Source organism: Onychomys torridus, chromosome 13 (genome assembly GCF_903995425.1).
Source record: "Onychomys torridus chromosome 13, mOncTor1.1, whole genome shotgun sequence".
NCBI classification, from domain to species: Eukaryota; Metazoa; Chordata; class Mammalia; order Rodentia; family Cricetidae; genus Onychomys; species Onychomys torridus.
The window spans coordinates 2707696-2725248 of NC_050455.1; the positions used below are offsets into that span (position 1 = coordinate 2707696).

The 17553-nt window shown below is 48.4% G+C and overlaps 1 protein-coding gene across 3 annotated transcripts in view; it reads right to left on the bottom strand.

Moving 5' to 3' along the window:
* Positions 1-5539: 5539 nt before the first annotated feature.
* Positions 5540-17553, bottom strand: part of Tmem241 (transmembrane protein 241) — a 140830-nt gene continuing 128816 nt past the window's right edge. For 2 of the 3 annotated variants that reach the window (XM_036205131.1, XM_036205129.1), the window contains one exon: positions 5540-7028. In XM_036205131.1, the coding sequence (XP_036061024.1) occupies positions 6840-7028 (189 nt within the window). In that variant the 3' untranslated portion in view covers positions 5540-6839. The remainder of the gene's footprint in view (positions 7029-17553) is intronic. The other variant, XM_036205130.1, reaches the window with a different exon arrangement.

The following is a 17553-nucleotide window of genomic DNA, read 5'->3' on the forward strand; positions in this document are numbered from 1 at the left end:
CTCAGAAACATGTGCTAGTTTATGATTTACTTCTGAGGTTGGAGGGATGTTAATCTGAGTATTCCATTGTTGTAACAGGTCTTGACCCCACAGGTTCATGGCTATGTTAGCCACATATGGTTTTAATCTGCCTCTCTGTCCTTCTGGGCCTATACATTCGAGCCATCTTGCACTCTGTTTCACTTGAGATAATGTTCCAATTCCTAACAGTTGAACATTTACCTCCTGAAGAGGCCAAGATGGATGCCAAAATTCTGGTGCAATTATGGTAACATCAGCACCTGTGTCTACCAGACCAGACAACAAAACACCATTTATTTTTATTGTTAATTGTGGTCTTTGTTCATTTATAGAAGTTTGCCAAAAAATTTTCTTTATGGTCTCTCCTGAATTTTCTGTTCTCTCTGTCTCAGTTGTTCCATTACTCTGAGTAGCCTGGTTTATTCCAATAGGCATTTGGTCATTTAACTGCTCTGAGTAGGGGTCTCTTCTACAATTGCAGGAAAGGTCTGAACTGGATTCACTGTAGGGGCCTGCCTGAGGCCCCTCTGGGAATTTCCCAAAGACTGAGGCAAAGTATTACCTTGTCTGTCCCTTGTTGATCTACATTCATTGGTCCAATGTCTTCCCTTACCACACCTTCTACATACTCCTGAAGGAAGGGGCATTCTGTTGCCATTGTTCCTCGAAGAAACATTGTTTCTAGAAGTGCCCTGTTTACAGTCCCTTTACAAATGTCCTTGCTTTCCACATCCAAAACATCTAACATTCCTCAAACCTCTTGAAATTGCTTCTCCTACCCACATATTATCATGATCATGAGCCTCAACATTAACCATGTCTCTAATACAATCTTCCAAGGGTGCAGATCTCGCCTTTAACGGCCTGATTATTCTCTTGCATGCTTCATTTGCATTCTCAAAAGCCAAAGATTCAATTATTATCTGGCTAGCTTCTGAATTTGGGACCATTCTCTTTACTGCTGAAATCAGTCTTTGTAAGAAATCTGTGAAAGATTCTTTTGGACCCTGTATAACCTTTGTAAATGACTCAGTTTTCTTCCCTGGTTCCTCAACTCTGTCCCATGCATTCAAGGCTGCCATTCGACATAGAATTAGAGTTTGCATATCATATAAACATTGTGTTTGTACTGCAGCATATTGGCCTTCTCCAACAAGCTGATCCTGGAAGATTTGTATACCTCTATCACTACATTGTTTTGTTATGTTTTTAGCTTCCTGTTTGAACCACATTTGCCACTGGAGCTGCTGTCCGGGTTCCAGAACCGCCTGTGTCAGCTCCCGCCAGTCCTGTGGTTTAATTCTATTATAAGTTGACCAGGAGTTTAACATTTGTTTTACATATGGAGAATGCATGCCATAAGATACTATTTCCTCCTTAAACCTTCGTAAGTCTAACATTTCAACTGGAGTTCAAATATTTTGTGTAGTCACTTGACCAAGTTGCTGTTGTATGGTTACCGGATAAATTAAGGGTGATTGTGTGAAAACAGGCTTTCTTTCTGTAACCTTATAATCCAATCCTGAAACAACTTCACTGTTAATTTCTTCTGTCTGAATCTGAATTTCTCTATAATTCATTTTAACAGGTTTAACAAGTTTTTCTAAAATTTTTATCCTGGCACTTAAATTGACTGTCTTTTTAAAGTGTAAAATATGGATAAGAAGAATAACAATGTACATAATTCAATCAACATTAATCTTCTCATATAGTTTGTTCCATTACCATACTGCCTAAAATTTCAAACAAAGCCCAATTTTCTTCCAATGTACACATAAAACCCATTTTTTTTAAATGTGGAAAAAAATCTCTTTTAAATAGTTTCCTTTAAAATATCTGATATAAATGACTTACCAATTCTGCATAGAACAGTAGAAATCCAAGGGAATTTCCAAACAGCTACCTAGCGTCCGAGGTGGGAATCCAGAGAGAGAGAGAGAGAGAGAGAGAGAGAGAGAGAGAGAGAGAGAGAAAGCGTAGCCACGTTCTGGCTAAAATCTTGAATCCAACTGCTTCAACGTTCCTGTTTGACCCGAGTCGAGCCTGGGCTCTGGCTTCCTTAAGCTCCGACCGACCACGTGCACTGGCGTTTCAGCCAAAAGCAGCCTATCTGCAGTTGCGTGTAGCTCCTGCAATTAGCGGTAGCTCCCGGAGGCCTGAGTTGTTTGTAGCACCGGCTTTTTAAGCTGCGGCTGTAACTGCTCGTAGCTAAGGTAGGTTGGGCCTGAGTTCTAAACTGAGCTAGGCCCGGGTTAGACCAGGGCTAAGCCTGAGCTAAGGAGCCGGGCCCGCCCGGGCGGGAAGCCGGACCCACTGCCAAGGCAAGCGGTTTTTATATGAATTCTTGCCACGTTGGGCGCCAAATGTAGATGTATCCGGCTTGTTAAATAAGAAACACAGAACGGATTGCAGAGTTAAAAACCAAGAGGTCAGAGCAAAAGCAGAAAACCTTACCCTTTACTGCTTCTGCTGTTCTTCCTCTCCGCAAGAGACCTACTTCTGTGCGTCCTGTCTATTTAAAGACTTTCTGTTCTGTTTTCTCATTGGTTGTAAACCCAGCCACATGACCTCCTCATCACTGCCTGTTTGTACAGACCTCCAGGTCGGCTATGGTTGGTATTGAGATTAAAGGCGTGTGTCTGCCATGCTGGCTGTGTCCTTGAACACACAGAGATCCGCCTAGCTCTGCCTCCCAAGTGCTGGGATTAAAGGTGTGCCCCACTACTGCTCGGCTTCTGCTCTGGCTTGCTCTGACCTCAAGGCAACTTTATTGACATACAAATAAAATCACATTTCAATACAAATAAAATATCACTATACACACCCATTTACCAAGCTAAACCACGAGACAATGAGCCTGAGAACTCAGGGAGTGGAGGCTGGTTGTTCTGGAGCGATGGTTTAAACTCATCCCCATCACCCTGAAGTACTTCCGGGGGCAGGGAGCAAAAGCCAATGAAGGTTCTCAGAAGAACTGTAAAGAGGAAGGGATACAGACCCGACCTTGCCCAGTGGAAAGGAACCTGGCTTTCAGAAAGAGTCCTCAGGACTTGGGGACGTCAGGAATCTACCTCACAGCACTTCATTTCTGCAGCCGACTGCCTCATCCTGACTGTGGGTAACAATGTCTCATAGGCTTGGGCCCAGATAGAAGAGGGAAAGGGGCTGGCTGGCCCGGGAGTCAGTCTCTCTCTTTCTCCTTGTCCCTCTGGCTGACGTGATGGACTGAAGCTGTGAGCTAAGCTGTTTGTCGGCATGCCATGTCAGCAACAAGAAATTTAACACAGCAGTGGCCTGGGAAGTTTCAGAGCTCTTTATCTTCTTGGAAATGCAGAGACTGTCTCCAAAATACCAAAGCCCTGGAGCCTAGAGACTCCATGTACATACAGCCTGTGTGTGGAATACAATAAGCATGACAAGCCTTTTGTAGTATGGGTGGGCTGGCCACCCCAGCAGCTGTGGCCAACCACAGCTCTGAATTCAAGGTGACTAAGAGATAAAATGTGTCCCATGTCTGTAAACTGAGTTTTCTAGAGGCAACATTTTAAAAGGTAAAAATAGATTTATTCTGAGAGTATATTTCACATTCACTAATTTTGTATTATTTGATAATTAATGTATTTTAACATATATTCACTACACAATTTTTTAGTTGAGTTCCCTTTATTTTTTTCCTGGACACAGGGTCTTACTGTGTATCCCTGGAGCTATGTGGACCAGGTTGGCCTTAAACTCACAGAAATCCACCTGCCTCTGCTTCCTAAATGCTTGGATTAAATGTGTGTACTACCATGTTCAGCCTATTTTACACTTTTATATTAAAAAGACTAAGTCAGTATGTCCCCATACTTAGAGCAATGTGCATCTGGCCAACAGTGATTGACTCCTCCATTGCTACATGTGCCCAGCAGGAGGAGAACGGCCCAGGTCTAGAAGGGACCGTGGGCTTCGCTGGAGTCAGCCAGGAGGTCCTGAAAGCGGTGGAAGGGGCCTATGCTGGAGCAAGTCATTTGTATCCAGGAGTCTGAGACGAAGTCTAAAAACAAGGTGCAGCAGCAGCAGCAGCAACCCTGAGAATTCACAGGGACACCATCAGCCGTTTCAACAGTTCTCCCATTAAGCAGAAACAAGGAAAAACAGAGGCAAATTACCAAGAACATAAATGGTTTATTTTTCTTTATAGCCAAAGTAGTATAGTTTAATACACAATCACATGGAACCTTGCTCTCAAATTCTTTCTTTATTTGTACAATTAAAAAAATCTACCCTGGTTTTGAAATGGAGCTGGAGTCAGGTGTGGTAGTGTGCCCCTTTATTTCCAGCACTACGGAGGCAGAGGCAGGCTAGCTCAAGGTTAGCCTGGCCTACACTCCCAGCAGGACAGCCAGGGCTACATAATAGAGATCTCAGAAAACAAACAGAGATGGAGCTGCTGAGCAGTAAGATCTAACCAGGCCTGATGGCATAAGGGATGTGCATACTTCGGAGCCCTGGGCCAGAAAGCCTCACAGCAGAGCTCTAGGGGTGCTGCAGTGGTAGGGGAGCCCCTGCCTCATCCCTGGGTCCCCTGAACATTCAGAGCTGAGCATGAGAATGGGGGCATAAAAGATGGCAGCTACACCTTAAAGAGCAAAGCCCAGAACACAGATGGAGCTGGGGGACACAGGTCATGGAAGCTGGAGGACACAGGTCATGGAAGCTAGGGGACACAGGTCATGGATGCTGGAGGACACAGGTCATGGGAACTAGGGGACACAGGTCATGGAAGCTGGGGGACACAGGTCATGGAAGCTGGGGGACACAGGTCATGGAGCTGGGGGACACAGGTTGGTGTATTGAAGGAGCAACTGTTGCTCCTCTATCTTGCCCTATCATCACAGTATGACAACACTCAAGAATTAAGAAGCCCAGCTAGAGATGGGGCTGGGTTGGGTGCTGTGCGGTTGGAGCTGAGGACTCTCTATCTGTTTAAATGACATTTAGAAGGACAGGCATAGGATGACATTTGGACAGTCACCTTTTGCAAATGGGGGAAGGGTAGCAGTAGAGAATTTTGTGGGAATTAAAAAAGGGAAAATTCTAAACCCAGGTTCTCTCTCTATGGACATTACTACATACTCACTAGTTGCTACACTAGATGAAGAACAAAAGTGAGTTCTAGACTCGGGAGCCACGCTGGGCAGGTAAGAGCATCCTCTTGCAGAGGACTGGAGTCTGTCTCTGGCAAGACTCACCAGCACTCACTCAGGCAGCTCACAACTTCCTCTAACTCCTTCTCCAGGGCATCCAATATTCCCTTCTGGCCTCCTTAGGGCACCCACTGTGCACATACTTACAAACATTCACGTAATTTAAAATAAAAATGTTTTTTAAAAGCAAGTTGCAGGGCTGGAGAGTTGACTCAGTGGTTAAAAACACTTGTTACTCTGAGTACATGAGTTCAATTCCCAGCACCCACATGGCAGTTCACAACTGTCTGTAACTCCAATTTTTGTGGTTCTGATGCCCTCTTCTGATCTCTACAGGTACCAGGCATACACATGGTGCACAATACATATAAAATAATAGAACAAACAATCTAAAAAATACTCTAAGAAAGTGAATCGCAAACTACATAAGCATTAAATCTTAGAACATTTTTACCTTAAATGATAAGCAGAGGCCAGAAAAAGACATGAGCTAAAGATCCTCACATTCTTAATACATACATCTATTCTATTGTTTCATTTTCTTTGTTTTCCAACAAGTTGGAAAAAAACATTCAGCAATAATGGAGCTGACTTTATTCCTCCTCAGACTGAGCCTGGGACAAGTTCCCAGAGCCCCAAGGGTCTCTAACAATGACACAAGTCTCCTACATTTCAGGGCTGGTGAAGTGACCTCAGTATGACCAAAACTCTGTGACACTTGCTAGAATCAAGTATTTGTAAAATCAGTGAGAAGAAATATCTACACTGAAACATTATTTTCTTAAGCCTTAATGGATTTGGAATCAAGTGACTATTTTGTGTAAAGTTGTTTCTTCTCTAGTGGTAAGGTGTGGGACTTTACTCCAATCATTCATCTGGTGTGAGGGATAAAATCCAGTGTTCAGTGCCTTGAGATCTCGTCTGAGACGTGAAGCCATTACATGTATTAAAGAATAGCCTGCAGTCTCTGCACTCAGGAGGCAGAGCAGGTGAGGTGTTTAAGACCCACCCAGTTCTTAAAAGGCTTCAGGTAACTGGTTAGTCACCAGATTAACCTAATGGTGGTCAAGAGTCTACAGAATTCAACACATTTGTCAGGACAAATTCACAAGAACCAAGAAAAATTTAGAAGCTGGAAATAAATCAGCATCAACCAAAAGGCCTCCACTCAGAGCACAGTCTAAAGATTTTTCCTGGTGTATCACTTGGTCCAGAACCCTTGCTCAGCCCCCACACCTGCCCTGCCCTACATGGCCCTCAGAAGCATACATGTCTTTTTTTTTGTGGGTGGTATGGGCTCCAGGTAAACCAGAAAAATCAAAGAATAAAAGAAACTCCAAGATGTAAAGATACAAAACAACATGAGAAAAATGCAACAAGATTCCATGGACTGTGACCGCAACTCTACAAGCGTCTGGTGGAAGGCAGGCTTAGTGCAGAGGCTACAGTCCACCCAGATGACACAGCCATCCCATTAAGATCCTCTGCCTCCTGACTCTGCAAAACTGGGTGCAGAGAGTGGAGATGGCCCAGCATGGGAAGAAGTAAAATGGACCCTTTCTCTGCAGCAGTGCAGGGGCCCCTGGGAAATCCTCTCCTAAGCAATGAGAAAGCGGGTTATCTGAACCATCAGCAAACACTGAGTTCAGCTTGGTCTCTCTGTGGTGTGTTCTTTCTCTGTCTCTCAAGAGGGAGGCCAGAGTGCTGTATTCTGCTCCAGCAGCAAGGTGTGTGTTTGCTTTTCCTGCACATCTTCATCAGGAACTCCTCCGCTCTGAGATAACCAGCAGGGCCTCGCCAAGTACACCAAGCAGGAAGCTGCAAACAGAAGCATATGGTCAGTTTTCCTAACTCCGTGGCCTACCAAAGTTGCCTGGTACCCATAAAAGGCAAGGAAGAGTGATATACCACACGACTACCAGCCCAGGCAAGCCTGGCTCCAGGTACTGCCCAGAAACCACCATGCTATTTAAGGGAAAAAGCATCAGTTACAGGGTGGTAGTTAGGGGGTATGGGAGGTCACCTTGAGGAAGAAGGTGTATCCCACTTATCCTGACAAGTCAACACTCTGAAGAAAACCATGTGAGGAGGAAGCAAGGCAGAAGGGCTTCCCATGATCCCCTGGGAGCTTCTGGCTAAAGGGGATTGTGGGATATGAAGTCATGAAGACACAACCCTACATTAGGAAGGGCATGGCTTCTGAACTTAGAACAGTTACAGGTGAGCATATAAGTGGAAATCATGAACTTCCCACCAGTGCAGAAAGAGATGTAGGTCTGCGATTTGGGAACCAAGACACTCAAGAACTGCAGCCGGGAGAGGAGAGAATATTTAACATGCCTAAAAGTTAGTACATCCAAAGGTCTCTCTCTCTTCTATTTTAAACTTCTTGGTAGACAGTCTGGTGTCTGCTGCTCTTCTGGGGACAGAGCTGGGCCACTGCCAAGGGATTATGATGGTGGGTCCCTGTCAGTGAAAGGCTTTTTCAGAGGTGCCTGCCATCTTTCACTTACACTTTCTTTCTTCCCCTCTCTACACCCAATCCCCCAGCTCTCTTAGCAAACTCATCACACATACTCTCAGCATGGTGCCTTTAAATTTCTAATGTGTCTGGGGTGCCAAATCTATGAAACACACACATTACCTTTGAAAGGCCATTGTAAGGGAAACAAGGCCCCACCACCACTAGCTCTGCTAATTGTAGATTCAATGGAAAATACTGCACTCTGCCCCCACGCCCCATATCAGAAAAATTAGCCCATCATGCTGTGCTAACAGGATGCTTGCAGGATAACCGCCTGCAGTTGTGCTTGCAAGATAAATTGCTTGAGAAGAATGCTTGCAAAATAACCTCTTGCGAGATAAGCTTGGAATTCGTTTACCCACCCAGACTCTGAAAAAGACCGCGGAGACATCTGGCCTCCAGATGTCTGCACTCTGGATGACCCCGCTCCCCCGCCCTGATAGAACCGCCTCATAAAAGGCCCGCGAGCCTTAGACTCAGGGTCACTGGCTACTTCTCACGCTGGTGGCCCACGGGCTCGTGCTTCTTTTGTGACCCAATATCGGAGTGAAGCTCTCTGTTTTGGACGCCGACCCTAACGTTTGGAGGTCCCACCAAGATTGGTAAGGACGGTGGTGAGTCGGCAGGGAAGCAGCTGTTCAAGCGGCCTGTGAGGACCCTTGGACAGTGGGGGATACACGTGTCCTGAACCCACAGGCTGCAGCTCTGGAGGATGCTCTGGAGTGTGGAGACCCTGAGACAGGGGCCCCGTCTGATTCCCTTTTGTCTAGGAGATTTTTCAGACGGCCCGGGCCAATAGACAATCTTTTGGTTTTATTTTCCCTACCATTTTGCCGGCTTGTCTTGTTTGTGTGTTGTGTCTCGATTTTTGTGTCCTTTCTGTGTCTGTTTCTACTTGTTTGGAATGGGACAGTCTGCCTCCACCCCTTTGTCCCTAACCCTCTCTCACTGGTTGGCAGTGATGGACCATGCGACGAACCTGGCAGTTCGGGTGAGGAAGGGAAAGTGGCAGACTTTCTGTTCGTCTGAATGGCCCACCTTCGGAGTCGGGTGGCCAGTAGATGGTACTTTTGATCTTAATATAATTAGGGCAGTCAAACAAAAGATTTTCATTCCAGGTTCGCATGGACACCCGGACCAGCAGGCCTACATTTGGGTATGGGAGGATCTGGTGACCGACCCTTCCTGAGTGCTCCTATAGCACCTTCACTCACTTCTGCTCCGATTCTCGAGACAAAACCTTCCCAATCAACTCCATTACCGACTCCATCCCCTCCTCAACCCCCCTTAACTGAATCTCAGAATGACCTCATTTCATTTGCCTTAGACTTCCCGCCACCGCCACGGCTGCCTCCCTATCGGCCTGAACCACGACCTCCGGCAGAGACTGGGCCCAAGTCTGTCTTGGTCTCCCCATTGGGTCCAGCCCAGGGAACCCGCCAGAGGAGAGCAAGGCCCCTGGATGAGGCACCCCCGGCTATCACACTGCTTTTGTGCCCCATTGGTGGAACGGTCGATGATGGGGCTGGGGGTGACATGCCCGCTCTCCAATACTGGCCCTTTTCCTCCTCTGATTTGTATAACTGGAAAAATAATAACCCTCCATTTTCTGAGGACCCCTCCAGATTAACAGGTCTGTTACATTCCATCATGTATTCCCACCAACCTACTTGGGACGATTGCCAGCAGCTCCTGGGGATCCTCTTCACTACGGAAGAGAGAGAGCGCATTCTCCTGGAAGCCAGGAAACTAGTCCCCGGGCCAGATGGGCGACCGACTCTACTCCCCACCCTGATTGATGAGCGCTTCCCATTAAGACGACCAACCTGGGACCCAAATACCCCGGAAGGTAGGGAGCATCTGTCCCTCTATCGCCAGACTCTAATGGCGGGTCTCCGTGCGGCGGCCAGAAGGCCCACTAATTTGGCCAAGGTAGGTGAGGTTCTCCAAGGGCCTGACGAAACCCCCTCTGCCTTCCTTGAAAGGCTCATGGAAGCATACAGGAGGTATACGCCTTTCGATCCACAGTCTGAAGAACAGAAGGGGGCGGTAGCGATGGCCTTTATAGGACAGTCAGCTGCAGACATAAGACGCAAGCTACAGAGATTAGATGGTTTGCAGGGACTGAGTTTGAGAGATTTAGTCAAGGACGCAGAAAAGGTTTATTATAAAAGAGAAACTGCAGAGGAAAAAGAAGCTAGGTTAGAAAAAGAGAGAGAAGAAAAGGAAAGACAAAGAGAGAAGCGGCAAAATCGAAATTTATCACGGATCCTGGCAGTGGCAGTGAAAGACAACTCAGGGCCTTGAGGCAAAGGAGGTCGCCCGCCTTTAAAGCCTAACCAGTGTGCATACTGCAAGGAAGAGGGTCATTGGGCCCGAGAGTGCCCCAAAAAACAAAGAGGACGAGGCCGGTCAGTCTTGGCCCTTGAGGACTGAGGAAGTCAGGGTTCGGAACCCCGAGCTCTGGGTAACCTTTGAAGTGGAGGGGACCCCAGTCAACTTTGAAGTAGATACGGGGGCAGTCTTTTCAGCAATACAACAACCACTCAGGCCACTATCTTCCTGCAAGTCTCTAGTCCAAGGGGCCAACGGGAGTAGAGAGAGACCCTGGGCCACTCAGAGAACAGTCAACTTGGGGATAGGTGCTGTGCAACATTCTTTTCTGGTCCTCCCTGACTGTCCCGCACCTCTCCTGGGGAGGGATCTCCTGACAAAATTAGGAGCCCAAATAACTTTCACCGCCCAAGGACCTGAATTAAAGTTTGCCCATCCCATGATCGGGGACCTCCGCCTCCTCACTCTAGAACTCCCAGCAACAGAGGAATATCGGCTGTATGGGACCACTATCCCTGCGGCCCAACTGACCATGGTCCCCACAGGACTGGGAAATGAAGAATGGACCCGCAGGTTCCCAGAGGCTTGGGCAGAGACGGGGGGACCTGGACTGGCAGTAGAACAGCCACCCGTTGTGGTCACCTTAAAACCCACAGCAGTTCCGGCTCCGAGAGGCCAGAGAGGGCATCAAACCCCACATAGAACGATTCCTAGAACTTGGCATACTAAGACCATGCCAATCGGATTGGAATACTCTGCTCCTGCCGGTAAGGAAGCTGGGAACTAATGATTATAGACCCGTCCAAGACCTACGGTAAGTAAACACTCGGGTAATGGACATACACCCCACAGTGCCCAACCCCTACAACCTTCTAAGTACGCTGCCCCCAGAACAAAATTGGTACACAGTTTTAGACCTGAAGGATGCTTTCTTCTGCCTGCCCCTTCACCCGGACTCTCAGAAACTTTTTGCCTTTGAATGATCAGACCCCGAGAAAGGGAGAACAGGGCAGTTAACTTGGACCAGGCTCCCACAGGGATTCAAGAACTCTCCAACCATCTTCGATGAGGCCTTGCATCGGGACCTCCGAGAGTTCCGAGAGACAACCCCCGAGGTCACTCTCCTCCAATACGTTGATGACCTCCTACTGGCAACTGACAATCGAGATGCCTGTAGGTGGGGGACAGAGAAACTGCTGGGTACCTTGACAAAATTGGGATATAGAGCATCCGCCAAGAAGGCACAAATTTGCCAGAACTGAGTCACCTTTCTCGGCTACTCTCTTGAAGGAGGAAAAAGATGGCTGACGGACGACCGAAAGAAAATGGTGGCCAACATCCCGGCCCCATCAGATCGCCGTCAACTACCGGAGTTCCTAGGTGTGGCAGGGTTCTGTCGCCTATGGATCCCAGGATTCACCACCATAACTGAGCCGTTTTCCCCCTTACTCAAGGAAAAGAACCCCTTTTTCTGGTGGGAGGAACACCAGACAGCGTTCGAGATGCTGAAGAAGGCACTCCTGTTGGCACCTGCCCTCTCCCTTCCTGATGTGAGTAAGCCCTTCACCCTGTACCTCCACGAGAAAAAGGGGGTGGCGGTTGGTGTACTAGCACAAGCTCTCGGACCCTGGAAAAGGCCCATCGCCTACTTATCCAAACGACTCGACCCAGTGGCCAGAGGGTGGCCCACTTGCCTACGGGCAGTGGCAGCAGTGGCTACTCTGGTGAGAGATGCGGACAAATTGACTCTGGGGCAGCACCTGACCATCATTGCTCCCCATGCGCTAGAGAGCATTGTTCGCCAGCCGCCCGAACGATGGCCGAGCAATGCCCGGGCCACCTATTACCAGACAAAGCTACTAGACCGAGACCGCATCACATTTGGGCCCCCGTCCCTTTTGAATCCGGCCACCCTCCTCCCAATCTCCCCGGAGGAGGGTGAGAATGAATTAGTCCATAACTGCGAGGCCATCCTAGCCGAAGAGACTGGGGTCCGAAAGGACCTAACAGACCAGCCTCTAGCCCATTCTGATCTGATATGGTATACGGATGGCAGCAGCTTCCTGAGTGGGGGGCAGAGGAAAGCGGGAGCAGCCGTAGTGGACAAAAATCAGGTAATTTGGTCTAGTAGCCTCCCGGAAGGAACTTCAGCCCAGAAAGCAGAACTGATAGCACTCACGCAAGCTCTCACCATGGCTGCAGGAAAACGGGCCACAATCTATACTAACAGCCGGTATGCGTTCGCAACAGCGCATGTGCATGGGGCAATATATCGAGAGAGGGCTACTAACATCGGCTGGAAAAGAAATCAAAAATAAAAAAGAGATTGAGGCCCTATTGGAGGCTGTAATGTTACCCCAAGAGCTGGCCATCGTACATTGCCCTGGGCACCAAAAAGGGGACTCCCCAGTGGCAGCGGGAAACAGGAAGGCTGATCAAGAGGCAAAGGAGGCTGCCCTCCAGGATCCAAGGAGCCTGGCCATTCACGCCTCGACTCCGGAGGATTCAGCTCCTGAAGAGGCTCCACCCCTGGAACTTCTGAAAGACACTCTGGAAAGGATCCACAAATTAACCCATTTGGGCAGCAGAAAATTGATCCAGCTGACTACAGAAGATAAGACCCTCTCCTCATCTGAGAAGAAGCAAATGGCAGAGAAGGTGGTAGCTGCTTGCCGGGCCTGCCAGCAGGTAAATGCATATCCTGGGAAACTGGCCCCCGGAAAAAGACTACGAGGAACCCGCCCTGGCCAGCATTGGGAAGTAGACTTCACTGAAGTAAAGCCAGCTAAGTATGGCCTAAAGTACCTGCTAGTGTTTGTAGATACCTTTACAGGATGGGTAGAAGCCTACCCCACCAAAAAGGAGACTGCCGCAATAGTCGCTAAGAAAATCCTGGAAGAAATCTTCCCAAGATTTGGACTGCCTCAGGTAATTGGGTCAGATAATGGCCCAGCGTTTGTGGCCCAGGTAAGTCAGGGACTGGCAAAGGTACTGGGGATTGATTGGAAGTTGCATTGTGCATACAGACCCCAGAGCTCAGGACAGGTGGAAAGAACCAACAGGACCATTAAGGAGACCTTAACCAAATTGACCATGGAGACTGGCTCTAGAGATTGGAGGATGCTCCTACCATATGCCCTCTTTAGAGCTAGAAATACCCCTTCCTTCATGGGTCTTACCCCCTTTGAACTGCTCTTTGGGTGTGCACCCCCAGTTAAGAGCCTAACCATCCAGCAAGGAGAAATCATGCCTTCCCCTCTGTCTGACAGGCTGCAAGCCTTAGCATCTGTCCAGCATACACTGTGGAAGCAACTGTCCGCTGCGTACCAACCCGGCGGGGACAGTGCTGCCCATCAGTTCCACGTGGGGGACTTCGTATATGTCCGCAGACACCAGCATCAGACTTTGGAATCCCGGTGGAAAGGACCATACCAAGTCCTGCTGACCACCCCGATGGCAATCAAGGTGGACGGGATTGCTGCCTGGATTCATGGCTCCCATCTCAAACCTGCCCCTGCCCCTGACCTGGATGCTGATTTGGACTGGACTGTGGAGTGGACTGAGCATGCCCTCAAGCTCTGCATTAGGCGCAGAAGCCGGCCAGACAACCCCCCACCGGCTACAACCACAAACTTGGCAAGTGATATCTGGGACGAGAGATATGGTGTGGACAGTGTCTAGCTCGGACTACCCGCTGGGAACCTGGTGGCCTACACTCCAGCCAGATATCAGTCAGTTAGCAGCCAGACTAGACACCTGGGACTTGCAGGGGAAGGAACCTGGTAGCAAACTCCCCATAACAAGTGAAGGGAAAATGAATGATGGAAGGCCTCAGGGATGTGCCACCCCCCGGAGGAGATGCCTACTCAATTATTTGTCATTCTATGTATGCCCCCGAGATGGTAGAAAAAGAGGGGAGATTCATAGGTGCGGGGGACCAAAATCCCTATACTATAAGGCTTGGGGATGCAAAACCACTGGAACCACATATTGGAAACCTAGCTCTACATGGGATTGGATCCGAGTAGGGCGAAACATCACTTATCCTGAACCGGCCAGGGGCCCTTATCCAGTTCATCATCCTTGCCACCCAGATGACCTTGCACCTAAGGATAAGCACGTCACGGGATGCCAGAACACCTCCCTGTGTAATGTACTAAACATAACCTTCACTACTGAAGGAAAAAAATCCACATCTCTAGCTGAATGGTACAAAGGTCGGACCTGGGGTTTGAGATTCTATGCTCCCGGACATGATTTTGGGCTTCTCTTTAAGATAAGGCTAAACAAGGATAATATACTAGTACGCCCAGCTATTGGCCCAAACTCGGTCCTTCCGGACCAAAAGGGGCCCACGCCTAAAATCTATCAGCCTGAGATTCGCTCCTCACCCCTGAAAAACATTTCAGGCCCTCCAACAACTCCCCCAGGCCTAGGGACAGGAGAGAGACTTATAAACTTAATCAAAGGAGGATATCAGGCTTTGAATTCAACCTATCCCAATCTCACTGAGTCCTGCTGGATCTGCCTTCAGCTCAGCCTTCTTTATTATGAGGGGATGGCTATGAATGAAAGTTTCACTTACAACACCTCGGCTAGCTGTGATTGGGGGACCAAGCATATGTTAACTTTACCCAAAGTGACTGGCCTGGGAACCTGTCTAGGATGTACCCCTACCTTGGGGAGACCCCTCTACGCCCACACAGAGAACATAGCAACCACAAATGGGTCCCTCATCCTTGTCCCGGCCCTCAGCCTATATTGGACATGCAGTACAGGACTCACCCCGTGTGTCTCGGTTGCCAGTTTCAACCAGTTTAGAGACTTCTGTGTCTTGTCTGAATCTACCCAAGGCTAGTCTATTACCCAGCTGAAGAGTTCGAGGAGCATTTTGCGGGCAGGACTAGGTTCCCCAGAGAACCTGTCAGTGCCACCCTAGCCGTGTTGCTAGGAGCAGGAGTGCTAGCCGGGGTAGGAACCGGAGCAGCAGCATTAATTGAAGGCCCTAGGCAGTTGGGGATCCTAGAAGCGGCAGTCCAACAAGACCTGAGAGCAATCGAGACCTCTGTTACTGCCCTATAAAGGTCTTTAACTTTGCTATCGGAAGTAGTCCTGCAAAATAGACGAGGACTGGACTTACTGTTCTTAAAGGAAGGTGGTCTGTGCGCTGCCCTGAAGGAAAACTGTTGCTTCTACATGGATCATACAGGTGTAGTAAGGGAATCGATGACAAAACTCAGGGAGAGACTGGATGCAAGGGAAAAATCCCTACGAGGCTCCCAAAGCTGGTTAGAGGGGTGGTATGAAAAGTCACCCTGGATGACCACCCTGCTTTCAGCCCTAACTGGGCCTCTGATTGTTCTGCTCCTAGTACTAATGATTGGACCATATGTCCTAAATCGGATTTCAGGCTTTGTCCATTCCCAAGTAGACGGGGTTAAAATGATGGTCCTAAGACAAAGATATCAGCCTATACCAGGGAATGACCTTTAGGATTAAAGGTCAGCACAAAAAAAGGGGGGGAATGAAAGGCCATTGTAAGGGAAACAAGCCCCCCCTCCCCCACACTGGCTCTGCTAATTGTAGATTCAGTGGAAAATACTGCACTCTGCCCCCACGCCCCATACCAGAAAGTTAGCCCATCATGCCGTGCTAACAGGATGCTTGCAGGATAACCGCCTGCAGTTGTGCTTGCAAGATAAATTGCTTGAGAAGAATGCTTGCAAAATAACCCCTTGCTAGATAAGCTTGGAATTCGTTTACTCACCCAGACTCTGAGAAAGACCGCGGAGACATCTGGCCTCCAGATGTCTGCACTCTGGATGACCCCGCTCCCCTGCCCTGATAGAACCGCCTCATAAAAGGCCCGCGAGCCTTAGACTCGGGGTCACCGGCTACTTCTCGCGCTGGTGGCCCATGGGCTCGTGCTAAATAAAGCTTCTTTTGTGACCCAATATCGGAGTGAAGCTCTCTGTTTTGGACGCAGACCCTAACACCTTCATAGCGAAACCTGTACGGGTGATTCTGACATCTACATACAGGGAATCTGTACCACCTTGCACTTTTAGTACAAAATGAACTATGGATGAGAATGTACAAGTAATAAACTCAGTCTCACACAGACATGAGTTCAGATTTATTTATCCTTTGCTTCCCTACCTGGTCCATGGGAGCTGACCACACCTCACAGTGTGTACAAGGCTTAGAAATTAAACATCTGCAGCCACCCACCCCCATGCTTGGCTTACAATGGACTACCAATAATACACGGCTATTCCCTAACCTCATGAGCTCCTTGGGCAGCAATCCCTGCCTTGGTAACAGTTATGCTGGCCACCCAAACTGCTGGAGGCATCTAATGAGGGACTTGTCTTGTTGCACAGGTGAGCAGCTATGGCTACATCACTGAACTCAATCTCTATGGACCTCTTCCTTGGGAGGGACACTGAGTCAACTCTAAGGACTGACCAAGACATAGCACCTTCTCACATTGCCCCAGAAGCTGTACCTCACAATGAGTCTGCTCTGCAAGGCAAGAGAAAAAAATCAAGCTACTCCTGTACCACATCAGAGCCTGGGAAAATCCCACTCGCTCTGGGTTAGCACATAGGAATGCTGGCCAAGGAGCCAGTCACAGAGCTATGAGCATGGGGTTGTCTCTCTACAAGGTAAACGGTAGGATGGAGTAGATGAAGAAGATGTTCCTAGGGGAATATATGTCCCTCTTTCCTGCAGACACCATCATAATAGTCAGAGAAAGAATCAATTACTTCTATTTAACTCAGGAATGTAGCTGGAATTGGTGTCTTAGGAACCATGCACAACTACAGATACTTTTGCAGTCACTGCCACAGGACGGCTTCAGTGATCCCATCATGATCCAAGTTTCAAAAGCCCATACCTAGAAATACCTGTGTGTGGAGATGGGGAGCTTGCTTGGCTCTTGTCTGGTTTGGGACCCTAGGAGCTGCAGAGATTCTGTTGCCTGTTCTCTTTGGTAAAGAATGAGGGAGCAGGAAGCCCTTCTTTGCCCCCATGAGCTCTCCTTGAAAGCCATTTCTTCATCAGAAGTAGTTCTGCTGTCTTCCCAGTCAAGAACACACATGTTACCTCATGTCCCTGGGCAGACACACAGACACAGCAACCCGAGAGGAAAGTTGCACAGAGCTCTGCTGTGGGACAATGTCATTTTAAACACTTCTCACTAATCCTCCTTAATCACCGGAACAGACCAAGGCAACGCTGGCCCCCCGCCAGTGTTCTCCCACAGCCCGGGAACAATGCCATCCCTTTGGCGGAGACTTTATGAAGCACCCAAGGAGCTTAGTGAATGGTAAAATGAAAACAAACCTTGTTTCATTTACTGTGAAGAGAGCCAAGAGGTGGCCTTTGATGTTGTTTTCTAACCAGCAGGAGCAGCTCACACAGGCTCTGGGAGTCTTAGCAGCATAGAACTATTTAAGTCAAAGCCTGAGTGAACTGTTT